At 38.7% G+C, this 18,676-nt stretch overlaps 2 protein-coding genes across 2 annotated transcripts in view; one reads left to right on the top strand and one right to left on the bottom strand.

Moving 5' to 3' along the window:
• The window catches only part of LOC128204926 (neo-calmodulin-like), a 363,327-nt gene that overhangs the window by 896 nt on the left and 343,755 nt on the right, over positions 1 to 18,676 (top strand). The window contains exon 3 of the mRNA XM_052906327.1: positions 292 to 311. Coding sequence (XP_052762287.1) covers positions 292 to 311 — 20 coding nt within the window. The remainder of the gene's footprint in view (positions 1 to 291; positions 312 to 18,676) is intronic.
• Positions 1,712 to 10,042, bottom strand: LOC128206515 (uncharacterized sodium-dependent transporter YhdH-like). Its single transcript, XM_052909049.1, has 12 exons — positions 9,760 to 10,042; positions 8,860 to 9,040; positions 7,817 to 8,000; positions 6,896 to 7,010; positions 6,331 to 6,532; positions 5,884 to 6,046; positions 5,318 to 5,452; positions 4,693 to 4,832; positions 4,391 to 4,482; positions 4,106 to 4,257; positions 3,269 to 3,398; positions 1,712 to 2,761 (listed from the first exon to the last, which is right to left on the bottom strand). Exons 1-12 carry the CDS (start codon positions 9,811 to 9,813, stop codon positions 2,555 to 2,557), a joined length of 1,755 nt encoding a protein of 584 aa, XP_052765009.1. The 5' UTR covers positions 9,814 to 10,042; the 3' UTR covers positions 1,712 to 2,554.

Genomic DNA, 18,676 nt, shown 5'->3' with positions numbered 1-18,676 from the left:
TATACTGTTTTATTTTATGTTACATCTTCTTCTCAGCAACTGCGTGATTTAATCCTAAAATATTGGAACCTTTTACGTTCAACCAATTATATAATTATTATAAGAAACGTAACCTTTTTTTCGACTTTGCTAAATATCTATAACACAAGTGGAACTTCGTGCCCATATATGGTGTTAGGGATGAAAACATCTAGGAAACAGTTTTACTTCGTTTGCAAATTGGTTAATTCATTATAGAATGTGTACCAAACTTATGTGGAGTGTAACCTATATTTACCTCGATGATTTCAGAAGCGTTCCGCGTGTTTGACAAAGACGGAAACGGGCTTATCAGCGCCTCGGAATTGCGTCACGTGATGACCAATTTAGGTAAACTGGACTGGTGAAATACATGTACTTTAATTGTAGTAATTGATCAGCATGCATCGATAGCAATGCTGAATAACGCGTAATTATTTTCGGTAAAAATTGCCAACGATTATTATTAGATTTTCGTTATTTTAAAACGTCACTGCGCAACGCGCAACACTGATTAGGAATTATTCCTAGGAACGACCTGTGATTTTCAGGAAAGTTTTTTTCCTTGGGAGGATGATTGTATTAGTTAAACGTTTATACAACGAGTGTTTTATGCAACATGGAGATCAATCAAAATTAATTTAGACCGCGTCTTTCATACTCAGTCATCCTAAAATACTTGATATGATAAACGAACCCACCAGCAAACTTTCTGTTGCCAATTATATTTGAAGACTTTGCTGAAATTGTAAGTTTACTTACTTTTGTGAAGAACACCAAACAACAACTGGCAGATACTAATTGGCGCAAAGTTTTGTAATATGAACTTTCGGTCAACTTGTTTGATTAGTTATTCATAAGAGCGCTTTACTTTGAACCTTTGGTGATGTGTTATCAATGTAACCCGCATTTTTTCACATTGAAAAGGCAGTTGTCTTTTTCGATGTCTGAATAAAGACAACGCCTCTTCCGAGCTTATGATAAACCACTTGAAAACCATGACCTTTTTTTAGGCGAGAAGTTGACGGATGACGAGGTAGATGAAATGATACAGGAAGCGGATGTGGATGGAGACGGCCAGGTCAACTATGAAGGTTGGTTTGTTGTTATTAATGACGATGCTGATGGCGTGGTAAGTGTTGATGGACGAATAGGTAGATAAAATGATACGAGAGGCAACTTCAGGTCGACATATAAGTAGTAAGTGTTGTGGTTTTGTTGATGGTGGTTGTGTAGTTTCGGTAAGTAAGGGGGACCCGATGATACCACATTATGATGATGATGATGATGATGATGATGATGATGATGATGATGATGATGATGATGATGATGATGATGATGATGATGATGATGATGATGATGATGATGATGATGGTGGTGGTGGTGGTGGTGGTGGTGGTGGTGGTGGTGGTGGTGGTGATGATGATGATGATGATGATGATGATGATGATGATGATGATGATGCAAATCAAACCAGTTGAAAAGAGTTCTGATGACATTTTCTACATTTTTTTCAGAATTCGTGCGCATGATGACGGGCGGGAAATTCAAATAAGAATACCGCGCAAAGGAGTGAACAGTTTATATACAAAGTGCAGCTTTAGTTGAAAAACTTAATGAATTGTGCCTCTGACCAGTCTGCAAATAGTGTTGACAAGCACAACTTGACTTAAATATATATGAAGACGAATACTGCCAAGATACAAGATTTATTTTTATATAGTTTATGTAATAATAGAAATACATATAAACAAATAAAGAACTTCGTAATGTAAGAGCATTGCTTCAAACTTGAACGTTTTAAGATATCCTATGTGGAGTGATGTGATGTTTGGATGCCAGATGACCCCATATTACTTCGGTCAGATTTAAAGGGGTGTTTTGAGTAGATAAATAATATGTAAAGATCACTAACGGATCCAGAGGGCCCGCCCGCGTACTTCTTGAGGAGTACCAAACGTAAATTGGGTCCAGTTTTAACATTGTTATCAACAGCTTGTTAAAATTTCATGCTTATTGGTACCACATGTAGATTGCATCTTAAAGCATCACACGACCCCAAAATACATGTTTAGCATAAAATTGAAACGAAACGACAAGATAACGAAATGAATCGCCACACGATTTAAAAAAATAGCTATGAATTGAATTAGGTGAATGAATTGTACTCACATGAAAGTGAGAATGTTTGTATGTGTTAAGATCAAAATGACCGATGAAAAAAAACTTCAAGAGATGAGGCCCAAGTTTCACGAAAGTTCTTACTCGACTGTGTCATTTAAAAAGAAACTATATACATGTACATTGTAGTTCTGTCATATTTTGAAATAATTTGATCAAATCGTGTGTGTTAAATCCCTTTATAAGGTTTGAGTGTTCAACAATATAATCTAAGAGAAAATATGATACTTACAGTAAAACTTACTAATTTGAACTGTTAAAATATGGTAAATTGAGTCGAGTTCGTGTTCTAGTATGGTAAATCATCGAGAAAGTGGGGCCTGTTCAAATCAAGCAAGTGATAACACTAAACGTCTCATAGTTTTAATTCTTTCAATGACCCAGTCAAATCACGTGATACAGTCAACGAATGGTCCAGATCACGTGACGAGGCATTTCCGCTCGATGGTAGGATCAATGGGTCGGTTTCTTTTCCGTAATAACTCACTTTTTCCTGTTTTCGATCCCGTATTATGATGTAGATAACGTTGACAAGAATGACTAGTAGCAACAGTCCGAACCACTGAAATGAAAATATGAAGGCATGTTGTCGATTGCAATTAATTCACAATTTCTTAACAACATGACATTTGGGATGGTTGCTCCAATCCTTTAATCCAAATTAATAGGATTATAAGTATCTTCCATGGCCGAGAGTGTAAGATAGGTTCATTCCGACCCGAGCGTATGGTATTTTGCGGAAACGAGGTTTACCGAGTTTCCGCAAAACACCCTGCGCGAAGGGATGCCCAAAACGAATAAAAAACAAAAAATGATTTGAGAACAGAGAAAACTTGTAACTGAATTAGCGATTGTTGGCACTTCTTTAAGTGGGGAATTGTGGCCTATTAGCTAAAAAACAATTAATTTTACATGTACACAAATCATATGTTTTACAATTTTTACCATCAAGTCAATTGAGGTAAAAATAAGAAAGAATTGAAATTAATACTTTCTAGTGTGCATCTATCAAGTGTCCCTTTAAAACCCTTTAAATACTTCGTCTAACCCCGATAATCGAGTGACCTACCTGTGTCAACGTCATGACGAGTGTTTCTCGACCAAACGCGTACCAATTTTCTCCGTCCCCTGAGTCATTTGTTATAAGGTCGATCGCCCACCAAGCAACAATTGCAATGGCTTCTATTGGCACAATAACTCTGCAATGTTCAATCGAGTGGTGTAACTAAAATCACGATGAAAGTTCAAAGCAATATAGTCACACGCTAGGTCATTCGGAACACCATTTTCCATCGAAAACAACCTCGGATGTATGCCGGTAAATCAGAAGAAGCAGTTCCTAAACAACAGTATTAAACTATTAATTAATAATAGTGTTTATTCGCAAATTTTGTATTACGAAGTTTAAATTGATTGCCAGTGAAGTGTATAATTGCATAAATTATCAAGATTCCCAAGAGTAAAGTCATACAGTTTAACTGTTGAATTGAAATTACTACGCGATCTACTTGCAGCGCAGTTTAACTGTAACGATTTCTGACATTGTAAACCGTCTATATGCATCCAAAGTTGTTTTCGATGTGAAACGGCCAAGGAGTTCCGAATGACGCTAAGTAAGTGTCATGTAATTATTCAGGTACTCTATTGATTCTATCAAAAACACAGACGTATAGGAAAATATAGGGGGGGGGGTGTACAACAATTTTACGACGTCACTGGACTATCCATGGACGTCGACGCCTATGAGAGTATCAGTCTTTGTTATGTAGTGTGGCATAGTTCCTGGTTAGAGCTACTCTGGTCCTTTCACGAGTAATAGTATACAGCGTCGCCATACCGGTACCCCGTTTAAAGTTTATAATATTTATGGAAACTGAACACAAGACTGACCAGCGTCGCTACTTACAGTAAAGTTATTTGCCAAAGTATGGTCAAATTCCAATCGTTGTCGCTGTACTCGTTCACAACTTTTTGTCTGAATTTCCGCACCCCAAATCTCAGCACCATGTACCAAAGCATACCGCCGTTGATCACAAGCGCAAAGCCCCAGACAAAATCCTGAAACCAACAATTGGAGTTTTAATTAAAAGTTTAAATCAAGCAAACCACTAGCCTTTTTCATTTAACAACACAAATAATAAAGCGCATATACATGTATATAAACTGGGTTGTAATAAATAAGACCTCCTACCTGATTGGTTAGAATATCGATGTCGAGAGCGGAAGGTAAACCCACGAGAAAAGTTATGAGGATTGTCAAGGGCATTCCAAAACGTCTCGGAACTGAAATCACATCAGAATCAACAGATGTGACGAGTTGGACCAATATTAACAAACATGCAGATATGCTTTATATTATGCTCAAACAAAACAAATCTCTATCAAAGCATGATTAAAATTTATGTGTAGATCTGCAATTAACATTTCCAAGAACTTGTGGTACAAGTTACGTAGCCGGAAAAGAAAACTTGCAAACATGAAAAAACATCTTACGTCCAAAATCCTCCAGCGTTTTTGTTGCGAGTTCAAAATTAGACATAAGGGAGGTAACTCCGGCGAATGAAAGTGAGAGGAAAAACATGATGGCTAAAACCCGACCGAAATCCCCAACAGTTTCGAACAAAACCGGCATCCTATAAAATAAACACAAGAATGATAGAAAACCAAAAACATATTGGCTTAAACCTTCGAAACAAATGAACTACGTGAATAATGGTAAATACAATGTTCAACATTGCTCATCTTCAACTTCTATAATAACCTTTATAAGGACACTTATATTATAAACCATTAGTGATGACATGTTTGATCCCTTTTACAATATCAAGGTATTGTGATACAATGAAATTAATTAAAACTGTTTTTAAACCGCCCAGGCTTTCGATTATAAAAAATCAATCCAAACGGAATATTGACTTGTAATCATCGAAATTGGCATATTAGATAATTTGAAAAAAAAAAACAGTTTGAAGATATCTGTTTCAAAAGTTCGGTGTCAATTTTAATTCAGTTGTGTTGACATATTATACCGATATGTGATAATGTTGTTTATTGAACCATTATAGTAAGGCTCATTCGCTGTAATGAATTAATATTGAGCAGCATTGCTTTGACTAACCATATGAAAGTAAGACCCGTGCTGGCCGGGCCACTGTCCTTCATGATGTTGACAATATCCGCCTGGGTGTAAGTCGGTCTGCTCAACATCAGGGTGGAAAACACTGTGCTAAATATTGTTATCCCGCACAGCAAACTGTAACAAGAAGAATAATCCTCAATTTGTCACCGTTTGGAAAATGCGTTGCCGAGCAAATAGTAAAATGGTGATACCTACACCACTAGTGCATATATAGTTGCTGCTATTTAAGTGACACAGCCATATGGTACAAAACAATAAAATATAAATGACGTTTAAAATATCAACGATAGTTTACCATAGCATATTGATATTAATCAACCGCCAAATTTGAACTATCTCAAGTGATGGTTTATTGTAACCGAAAGTGGATGTCTATATAATGGTCAACATGGTGTTTTTGGTATTAAATTTTGGCTTATTTAGCCATTTATCAAAAAAATGTGCTCTTTTTTGGTTTGGGACTGTAATTTATTTTACGGAGGTAGATTTTCATATTAAACATGTTGTGGCTGTGGTCTGCTGCCTACTTTGCGTTGCCGTTTTACCTGACCAAATTGTTCACAGCGGGAACTAGGTGACCGTATTTCACGATGCCATTTTTGCGAGTCATATACGCAGAGTAGGGTATCATGATGCCCATGCCGGCACCCGTGTCAAAAGCATTCTGACTGATGGCGTCCACCCAAACACGTGGCTCAAGGAATGACTCTAAATTGAAAAAAAATATCATTGAGGATATAAAATTTAACACGAAAATATGAAACTGGAAGATTAAAGCACATGGCTATATTATTCTACAAGACACGCAAACTCCTCCTTATTTTGATAAATTGTGTTTTATCGTTGACTTCCCCTACATGGCTGGAACATTCACTATTGTGCGCGTGATGTAAATATTGTATAGTGAAGGTTATGAACAATTTACAAAACAAATGGTAGGATCATTAAAATTTATTCTAACTGGATTAAAGATATTCCCGTATTGTACCTACTCCAGTGTGGTGTAAAAAGGAACTCTATTCCTTTGTCCCCAAACTCTCTAGTCAGCGACCAGACAAAGTTAAACATGACCACAAGCAGAAGCACGGGCACGAGAACTAGGCTGACTTTCTCGATAGTTTTAACTCCCTTTGTCACACATAGACCGGCAAGCAGGACGGCTATTGCGTGGGTCAGCACTGGCCAGCGACTGTCCTGAAATGGAAGACTTGCTTAAGAGTCCCAGTTACAGTTCTTATAATCTTTCAATGATAATGATATTGCTGCTGCTGCTGCTGTTGTTATTGTTGTTGCGTCTGCTCATGCTGCTGCTGCTGCATATGGTGGTGGTGGTGATGGTAGTGGTGGTGGTGATGATGATGATGCAGATGATGATGATGATGATGATGATGATGATGATGATGATGTTGATGCTGATGACGACAACGACAATAACAACGATGACGACGACGACTACGATGATGATGATGATGATGATGATGATGATGATGATGATGATGATGATGATGATGATGATGATGATGATGATGGTGGTGGTGATGATGATGATCTAAGTACCTCGGCATAATCCTGAAAGGTCCGTCTCGCTTGCTCCTCGGTAGTAGGCAGAGAGTGGCCAATGTAGTAGATGAAATAGTAGAAACACCAGCCCAGCACCACCGAGTAGAAACAACTGGAAAATGTGATGTCGTAGTTTCACTATGGTACGAGGTGGTAGTATGAATAAATATGTTAAAAGAATATGAGGGCGTTTTAGTAAAGATCTTAGTCGATTTTAGTCGTAAATTGAAATTATCTTAGTGTCAATGTTTCGTTATTTTGTAACATATTTGAGAGATTTGAATTTGATCCAGTATTTAGATTTAACACAAGTTTGAGGTAATCAAAAATATAATTGTGTCGCTATTTGTGACGTTTGTAACTTTATACAGATTTAAGATTATCGAAGGGGCCGTATCCAGAAAGCAATATGAAGTTAAAATTTGACATATATTTTTTTTAATATCTTCCACTTTTCATCAAATGTATGAATTCACGATTTTGATCTTTCAATTGCATGTATTCAATTACGTTTATTACTCAAGTTACTGGTTATGAATACGACCCAAGTAGTGGCTATTAGCTAGTACTTTACCACCACCAACGGCACTATCAAAGCTGCCACACCGACCGACTATTAACTACTTTTACTATAACTGCCTTACTTTTCACACGTGGTTTCTACAACAACAGCTACTACTTTATTATTTTACATCGACTTCAACAGGAGCTACAATGACGAATAATTCCTACTTAATGATTCTGAGGTTGTTAAAAGTATTCATGGTTACTACTATTTTTGATGCTGCTGCTGCTTCCGCTACGACGATAACATCGTACGTAGTATCATTGTTGGTGCTGTTTCAACTACAAATACTACTACGACGACTATAATATCTTACGTAGTATTATTGTTGCTGTGTCTTTCGAAGAATTTACCTGATACAGAATGTAACCATGGTGACCCACGCGCCACACCACATATGGTTATCTCCGAGAAACTTCCGGAAACTGCCGAGCACGGCTTTCTTCGAGTATCGGCCGGTTCCGTACTCGATAATCAAAAGTGGACTCGACCAGAGAAAGAGGAACAGCATCCACGTGATCAGGAAGACGAGTCCACCTATGAAAGTTACATACATGTCTATTGATTAAATTGCTTTGTCGCCATTGCTATTTTAAACAGATGTGCCAATCCTTGAAATCGTTGGGGTAGTGCTTTCCGGTGGTTTAAAGAGATATATTTATTCGATAGTTTTCACTGTTTTGAAATTTAAGCCCTTTCCCATTTCCAAACCAAACGTCAGTTCGCACAGGGCTTGAGACTGCGAAGGACTGTACGTTCGCATACAATTTGGCGCGCTTTTCGGGACCCCTTGCAATAGTTGTCAGTTTAAATCCTTTTCAGGAATATAATATTATTAAAAGAAAGAAAATGTTTGACTCAGTATAAGATCGCAAAATATTTCACCACGTGAACACCAAACGTAAATTATTCAAATATAGCCTTTAGTGTTAGCTAAGTGAAAAATATTGCGATCTTTCACTGAAACGAGCGGATTTTTTCTATATATACTTTCTCGGAAAAGGGCATTACGCGACATTTTTTTTTCATTTATTTTTCACATATATATATATATATATATATATATATATATATATATATATATATATATATATATATATATATATATATATATATATATATAAATATATATATATATCAGTACAGTTTTAAATTCACAACATATACAACATATCTATGTATTTTGATAGGATATACATATATTCAGAAACGATAATGCTCACACACACAAATGCACACGCGCATACACTCGCTCCCACACACGCACACATACACATTGCATACACACCCGATCGTATGATGTTTATACGATCGATGTCCCCTGTATTAGCTTATATATTCTACTGATGTTTTCTAATTTTTTTATAATGCTGATATTGGACTGAAAATTTCCAACCTTGTTCGTTGCTGTTATTCGCTACGATCCTGGGAAACCGCCAGATGTTGCCCGTGCCCACGACACAGCCCATGCACGAGAGCACGAGCCCAAATGTCGTCTGGAAATGTGCGCCTCCGCCATCTTGGTTTCCATAGCTTCCATCGGCACCATCATATTCTTCGGTAATCTCTAGCTCTTCCTGGTGGTGTATGGTATAAAAAAGATTTCATTCAACTCAGTACTTCCTTAAAGACTGTTGTACAAGACAATAGAGCATCCTTCTCATTCAAAAAAGGGAACCGGGTCATGCCCGCCACTGTTGTATGTTGAATATTTCATTCTTTTTTCCAGCACAAATTTATGCTTACGTATGTTTTGACAACTTTTTTTATTGTTTGTCCTGAATTGAGCCAATTTTTGCGTAAATGTCTGGAAACTTGTGATATCAAAACTGTTGAAAAAGACTAGATCGCAGTTTTTCATATTTATGTTCGAAAACTGATGTTTTATGGCTGTGTTACTATCGCTTTCAGTGAAATGAATTTTTCGGCAGTTTTTCTAACAATTGACATCTTCTTTATTGAAATAATCTTATTAAACTGAATTGAAGATGCCAATATCGGCTTGTTCTGAGTATAAAAAGTAATAAATGTCAAAACTCTCAATTAGTGAGAGTACAACTTTAAGGCTATTTTGTCAAAACATGGATCCCAACAATATGAACTTTCTGTTAAGTTAACTTCATACACATTTGTGGAAAGCAACATATGGTTAAAACAAATTATAAAAAAAACAAAAAAAACAACAACAACAACAAAACAGGACAATATTTTAAAATAATTATGTTTTCACTTAAAATTATAAAAAAAAACAGTACAATGTTTAAACAATAAATACATATTATAAAATTACACATACCCTGACTTTGTATCGTTTGGTTGTCATTTTGAAGTGGCCATTATCGTAATCCATCAATTATCTGTTCGTCCGTGTGTACTTATGTCATGTGCTGAATTCATTACCTATTCACATATACTATTGATCAAGAAAGTGTAAGATGAAAACAATACAACTCCAGCTTCCAGTGTATTTCTTTATAGATATAAAACAAACATTTTCAGCCATGCAAGTACAGCATTATTTTCCCTTTCTCACTGCAGTTTTCATTTCATTATTGTTAAAATAGTAATAACAAACTGGGTAAAATGATTTTATATAACAAACAATTGTCTATATTTCTAGTATGTTATCAGTAATGTACATTTGTAATGTTATCAAGAGTTGAAATAGTTATACGGTTGGATCACGGGTTGAACACAGATATTAATCTCTTTTCAGAACACAACAAAAAATGTAATTTGGTTATAGCAAACTAGTTTTTATTTTCCACAATAAAAAAACAACAACAACAACACGATAATAGAACAAGAACGCGAGACTGGTGATCACTAGTGGATCCAGGGGTGGATGGGGGCGCACCTGAGGTACTCCCAAACCTCCTGCTAACACTTTTTTAAACCAGGGAAATTAAGTTTCTGAGGGAGGGGCGCAAGTCAAAATGTCCCGTCCCTAATTTACGCCCCCTTCTAACGTCGACTCTTGAAACGCCCCTACCCCTCTAACGTCAAATCCTGGAACCGCCCCTACCCCTCTTACGTCGACTCTTGGAACCGCCCATACCCCTCTAAGGTCGAATCCTGGAACCGCCCCTGCCCCTCGAACGTCGAATCCTGGAACCGCCCCTGCCTTAACGTCGGATCCTGGAACCATCCCTTCCCCTCTAACGTCGAATCCTGGAATCGCCCCTGCCCCTCTTACGTCGAATCGTGGGACCGCCCCATCCCCTCTTACGTCGAATCCTGGAACCGCCCCTGCCGCTTTAACGTCAAATCCTGGGACCGCCCCTAGTGATGGTGTTATGTTGACTTGATCGGTGGTGCTGTTGACTGAATTTCAATAGTTTTCATTATTTTAGGGTTGGGGAGGTCTATTAATAATTAAATATAGATTGGGGAGATTAATAGTATTCTTCAAAATTAGCTTTACACATTAACCACAACTGCACATTAGATCTAAGGGAATAGCAATTGTGCACTAATCTAAGGGAAATGTGTTGATGTTTTAAAATTAATCCAAAGGGGAAGAACCGCGAACAAGCAACTGTGTAGAAGATCTGTGTAGTATACTCGAACTAGCACCTGTGAAATATATCAAAGGGGAAAAACTATAAAGTGTATATTTACATGAGATATAAGGGGCAGAACTCGAACTAGCAACTGTTTATTAGATCTAAGGGACATAACTCGTACTAGCAACTGTTTCGTACATTTAAGGGGCAGAACTCGAACTAGAAACAGTGCAGTAAATCAAAGAGACAGAACTCCTATTTGCATATGTGTAGTAGATCTATGGAGCAGAACCTGCACTATCTATGCAGTTTATCTAAGGAGCAGTTTTAAACTGTGCAGTGGATTTTAGGACCAAATCTCCTAATAGCAATTGAGTACATGTAGTAAGTAAGCAGATCTAAGGGAAATAGCAACTTTGAAGTAGAACTCAGGGAAAAGTCAGCTATGCAGCAGATCTGAGGGTAAAAGCAAATATGAAGTAGATATAATGGAAAAGCAACAGTGCTGTAGATCATAAGGAAATAGAAACAATACACTAGATCTTACGGAAATAAGGGAAATAACAAAATTACAGTAGAACTGAGGGAACTAACAACAGTACAGTAGGTCTGAGGGAAATAACAACAGTACAGTAGGTCTGGAGAAATAACAACAGTACAGTAGATCTTACGAAAAAAAGAAACAGTACAGTAGATCTGAGGGAAATAACAAAAGTACAGTAGATCTGAGGAAAAAAAGAAACAGCACGGTAGATGTGAGGGATAAAACAACAGTACAGTAGATCTGAGGGAAATAACAATAGTACAGTTGATCTGAGGAAAATAACAAAGGTACAGTAGATCTTAGGGAAATAACAACAGTACAGTAGATCTGAGGGGAAAATAACAAGAGTAAAATTGCTACGAGGGAAATAACAATAGTACAGTAGATCTTAGGGAAATAGCAACAGAACAGTAGATCTGAGGGAAAATGAAACAGTACAGTAGGTCTGAGGGGAATAGCAACAGTACAGTAGATCATAGGTAAATAACAACAGTACATTAAATCTGAGAGAAAAAGAAACAGTACAGTAGAGACTGTACAGTAGGGAAATATAATAGAAACAGTACAGTTGATCTGAGGGAAAAACAAACAGAACAGTAGATCATAGAGAAATAGGAACAGTACAGTAGAACTGAGGAAAATAGAAAGGGTGCCGTAGGTCATAAGGTAAAAGCAACAGTACAGTCAATCTAAGGGAAATAGAAACAGTACAGTAGATCATAGAGCAATAGAAACAGTACAGTAGATCTAATGGGAAATAGCAAGAGTACAGTATATCTTATGGAAATGGCAACAGTACATTAGATCCCTCAGCAACAGTACATTAGATCTGAGGGAATAGCAACAGAACAGTAGATCTGAAGGGAAAAGAAACAGTACAAAAGATCATAGGGAAATAGAAACAGTAAAGTAGATCTTAGGAAAATATAATAGAAACAGTACAGTCAATCTAAGGGAAATAGAAACAGTACAGTAGATCATAGGGAAATAGCAACAGTACAGAAGATCTTAGGGAATAGCAATTGTACAGTATATCTAAGGGAAATAGCAACACTACAGTGGCTCTTAGGGAAATAGCAACACTACAGTGGCTCTTAGGGAAATAGCAACATTACAGTGGCTCTTAGGGAAATAGCAACATTACAATGGCTCTTAGGGGAATAGCAACATTACAGTGGCTCTTAGGGAAATAGCAACATTACAGTGGCTCTTAGGGAAATAGCAACATTACAGTGGCTCTAAGGGAAATAGCAACATTACAGTGGCTCTTAGGGAAATAGCAACAGTACAGTGGCTCTTAGGGAAATAGCAACATTACAGTGGCTCATATGGAAATAGCAACATTACAATGGCTCTTAGATAAATAGCAACATTACAGTGGCTCTTAGGGACATAGCAACATTACAGTGGCTCTTAGGGAAATAGCAACATTACAGTGGCTCTAAGGGAAATAGCTACATTACAGGGGCTCTTAGATAAATAGCAACATTACAGTGGCTCTTAGGGACATAGCAACATTACAGTGGCTCTTAGGGAAATAGCAACAGTACAGTGGCTCTTAGGGGAATAGCAACATTACAGTGGCTCTTAGGGAAATAGCAACATAACAGTGGCTCTTAGATAAATAGCAACAGTACAGTGGCTCTTAGGGAAATAGCAACATTACAGTGGCTCTTAGGGAAATAGCAACAGTACAGTGGCTCTTAGGGAAATAGCAACATTACAGTGGCTCTTAGGGAAACATCAACAGTACAGTGGCTCTTAGGGAAATAGCAACATTACAGTGGCTTTTAGGGAAATAGCAACATTACAGTGACTCTGAGGGAAATAGCAACATTACAGTAGATCTGGGTGAAATATCAAATGCTCAGTAGATCTAAGGGAAATAACAACCATGCAGTAAACATAAGCGCTTGTTTGCTGTAAACGCAGTTGTTTGGGGAAGAAAATTAAAATTGCATTTATGCAGTACATCAAACGGAAAAAAGCAAATATGTTGAAGATCTAAGGGAAACAGCAACTATGCGCTAAATCTAATGGGTGGTACCCTCATACCAACTAGGCGGTAGATTGAAATAACCAATATGCAGTGTATCTATTAAAGTAGCACAAATCGAAAAACTTACTGCGAAGTAGATCTTCGGGCGGATATTTGAAAAAGCAACGGTAAACTTAATCAGTTAAAGTGAGCATAATAAGATCTGTACAGCTTATATACGGGCGTGAACCTGTAAGCAAGGCGTGCTGACATACACGTATGACATATACTACAGGGGGAGTCACTGCGTTGGCATTAATCCTGTTTTGTGATTCACGGTTACCTCCCATGCCATGGAATAAAAAAGAAACATGAAATCCCATCAACTTTCAACTATCTGTTTAACATCATAATAATCTGATTTATTTTTGTGTTCGATTCGACATTGTGGTTCAGTTTTAAGTAAAAAAAACAACACTCTTATTCTATTGTGAAACTGTTACTTCTATAGCATTTAAATACGGTAAAATTTACTGCGAGCGTGGTAAATAGCATGTTTTATGATAGTGTACACCTTATTAAAACAAAATAATGATGTAAGGTGATTTTTATACATTTTATACATTTGAAAACCGCATCTCAAGATGTCAGTGAACATCGATCAGTGTTTGCTTACCCATATTGTACCCCAAGTTTATAGCGCAAACCCATGTTCAAAACTCTATAATCTTTTCAAATTAAAAGCTGAACAAACATTAAATTCTCTGCTAAAATGGTTTCATTATAAAAACTGAAATTCGACACTACAGTTATTCAGTGTTTACAGATGACGGCAACACGATATTGGACTGTTTCAAGGGCGGGTCCAGGATTTGACGATAGAGGGGACGCCCTTGCGCTTCCCTGCAGAAATCACCCAAGAACCATAAAGATCAGGCTGTAAACGTGGTATAGGGATTCGGGAGCCCCGTCCCCATCCCCCTGAGCATTGTTTGTATAAAATTACTTTTTCTAATTGCATTCACTGTGGTGTAGTTTTAGGGAAATATTTATTATAATATATATACATGAACAATTAACCTAGACATTTTAGGGCGGGCGCCCGGTACACCCCTCTCCCCTAGATCTGCGACGTATTTTTACACAGGGGTTGTTCTTACTAGTTTATTTACTATTTCAAACCCTAAACCGCAACCGTCTCAAAGGTTACTATGGTCATGTTTGATGAAGGCTATAGATGAATTATGAATTCCTGGGGTAATATTGTACTTATTGTACTGTATTATTACCATTTGACAATGGTCTTACAACTGTTAAAAATGATATATAAATTACTATTTCATTCAATATTAAAGTTTATTAAATCATGACAGCCATAATCATGGAAATATCGTATGTTGCATACATGTATTTGCGTACATTTCTTCCTTACATGGAGCTTCCTCGTCCAATTCAGAATACAGTTCAAATAAACAATGGAAACCATAGGGACACGCCTAGTAGCCTGAAATTAAACCAAAATTCCGGATGAAGGCCACACAAGAGGCACGTCGCTACATGAAAACATACATTACACAAGAGGCACATCGCTACACGACAACACACATTACACAAGAGGCACATCGCTACACGACAACACACATTACACAAGAGGCACATCGCTACACGACAACATGCATAACACAAGAGGCACATCGCTACATGACAACACACATTACACAAGAGGCACATCGCTACACGACAACACACACTACACAAGAGGAACATCGCTACACGACAACACACATTACACAAGAGGCACATCGCTACATGACAACACACATTACACAAGAGGCACATCGCTACACGACAACACACACTACACAAGAGGAACATCGCTACACGACAACACACATTACACAAGAGGCACACCGCTACACTACAACACCCATTACACAAGAGGCACATCGCTACATGACAACAAACATTACACAAGAGCCACATCGCTACACGACAACACACATTACACAAGAGCCACATCGCTACATGACAACACACATTACACAAGAGGCACATCGCTACATGACAACACACATTACACAAGAGGCACATCGCTACACGACAACAGACATTACACAAGAGGCACATCGCTACATGACAACATGCATTACACAAGAGGCACATCGCTACACGACAACAAACATTACACAAGTGGCACACCGCTACACGACAACAAACATTACACAAGAGCCACATCGCTACATGACAACATGCATTACACAAGAGGCACATCGCTACATGACAACACACATTATACAAGAGGCACATCGCTACACGACAACAAACATTACACAAGAGGCACATCGCTACACGACAACACACATTATACAAGAGGCACATCGCTACATGACAACAAACATTACACAAGAGCCACATCGCTACACGACAACACACATTACACAAGAGCCACATCGCTACATGACAACACACATTACACAAGAGGCACATCGCTACATGACAACACACATTACACAAGAGGCACATCGCTACACGACAACAGACATTACACAAGAGCCACATCGCTACATGACAACATGCATTACACAAGAGGCACATCGCTACACGACAACAAACATTACACAAGTGGCACACCGCTACACGACAACAAACATTACACAAGAGCCACATCGCTACATGACAACATGCATTACACAAGAGGCACATCGCTACATGACAACACACATTACACAAGAGGCACATCGCTACACGACAACAAACATTACACAAGAGGCACATCGCTACACGACAACACACACTACACAAGAGCCACATCGCTACACGACAACACACACTACACAAGAGGCACATCGCTACACGACAACACACATTACACAAGAGGTACACCGCTACACTACAACACCAATTACACAAGAGGCACATCGCTACACGACAACAAACATTACACAAGAGGCACATGGCTACATGACAACCAACATTACACAAGAGGCACATCGCTACACGACAACACACATTACACAAGAGGCACATCGCTACACGACAACACACATTACACAAGAGGCACATCGCTACATGACAACACACATTACACAAGAGGCACATCGCTACATGACAACACACATTACACAAGAGGCACATCGCTACATGACAACACACAGTACACAAGAGGCACATCGCTACATGACAACAAACATTACACAAGAGCCACATCGCTACACGACAACAGACATTACACAAGAGGCACATCGCTACATGACAACACACATTACACAAGAGGCACATCGCTACATGACAACACACATTACACAAGAGCCACATCGCTACATGACAACACACATTACACAAGAGCCACATCGCTACACGACAACATGCATTACACAAGAGCCATATCGCTACACTACAACATGCATTACACAAGAGCCACATCGCTACACGACAACATGCATTACACAAGAGCCACATCGCTACACTACAACACCCATTACACAAGAGGTACACCGCTACACTACAACACCCATTACACAAGAGGCACATCGCTACACGACAACAAACATTACACAAGAGGCACATGGCTACATGACAACCAACATTACACAAGAGGCACATCGCTACACGACAACACACATTACACAAGAGGCACATCGCTACACGACAACACACATTACACAAGAGGCACATCGCTACATGACAACACACAGTACACAAGAGGCACATCGCTACATGACAACACACATTACACAAGAGGCACATCGCTACATGTCAACACACAGTACACAAGAGGCACATCGCTACATGACAACACACATTACACAAGAGCCACATCGCTACACGACAACAGACATTACACAAGAGGCACATCGCTACATGACAACACACATTACACAAGAGGCACATCGCTACATGACAACACACATTACACAAGAGCCACATCGCTACATGACAACACACATTACACAAGAGCCACATCGCTACACGACAACATGCATTACACAAGAGCCACATCGCTACACTACAACATGGATTACACAAGAGCCACATCGCTACACTACAACACCCATTACACAAGAGGTACACCGCTACACTACAACACCCATTACACAAGAGGCACATCGCTACACGACAACAAACATTACACAAGAGCCACATCGCTACATGACAACACACATTACACAAGAGCCACATCGCTACACGACAACATGCATTACACAAGAGCCACATCGCTACACGACAACATGCATTACACAAGAGCCACATCGCTACACTACAACACCCATTACACAAGAGGTAAACCGCTACACTACAACACCCATTACACAAGAGGCACATCGCTACACGACAACAAACATTACACAAGAGGCACATGGCTACATGACAACCAACATTACACAAGAGGCACATCGCTACACGACAACACACATTACACAAGAGGCACATCGCTACACGACAACACACATTACACAAGAGGCACATCGCTACATGACAACACACATTACACAAGAGGCACATCGCTACATGACAACACACATTACACAAGAGGCACATCGCTACATGACAACACACAGTACACAAGAGCCACATCGCTACATGACAACACACATTACACAAGAGCCACATCGCTACACGACAACAGACATTACACAAGAGGCACATCGCTACATGACAACACACATTACACAAGAGGCACATCGCTACATGACAACACACATTACAAAAGAGCCACATCGCTACATGACAACACACATTACAGAAGAGCCACATCGCTACACGACAACATGCATTACACAAGAGCCACATCGCTACACTACAACATGCATTACACAAGAGCCACATCGCTACTTGACAATATACATTACACAAGAGGCACATCGCTACACGACAACATGCATAACACAAGAGCCACATCGCTACACGACAACATGCATTACACAAGAGCCACATCGCTACACTACAACATGCATTTCACAAGAGCCACATCGCTACTTGACAATATACATTACACAAGAGGAACATCGCTACACGACAACATGCATAACACAAGAGCCACATCGCTACACGACAGCATATATTACACAAGAGGCACATCGCAACATGACAACACACACTACATAAGAGGCACATCACTACACTACAACATACATTACACAAGAGGCACATCGCTACATGACAACACACATTACACAAGAGGCAC

This window comes from Mya arenaria, chromosome 10 (genome assembly GCF_026914265.1).
Source record: "Mya arenaria isolate MELC-2E11 chromosome 10, ASM2691426v1".
Classification (NCBI taxonomy): domain Eukaryota; kingdom Metazoa; phylum Mollusca; class Bivalvia; order Myida; family Myidae; genus Mya; species Mya arenaria.
Note: the sequence above shows the minus strand (reverse complement) of the source record. Positions and strands in the feature narration are given on the sequence as shown.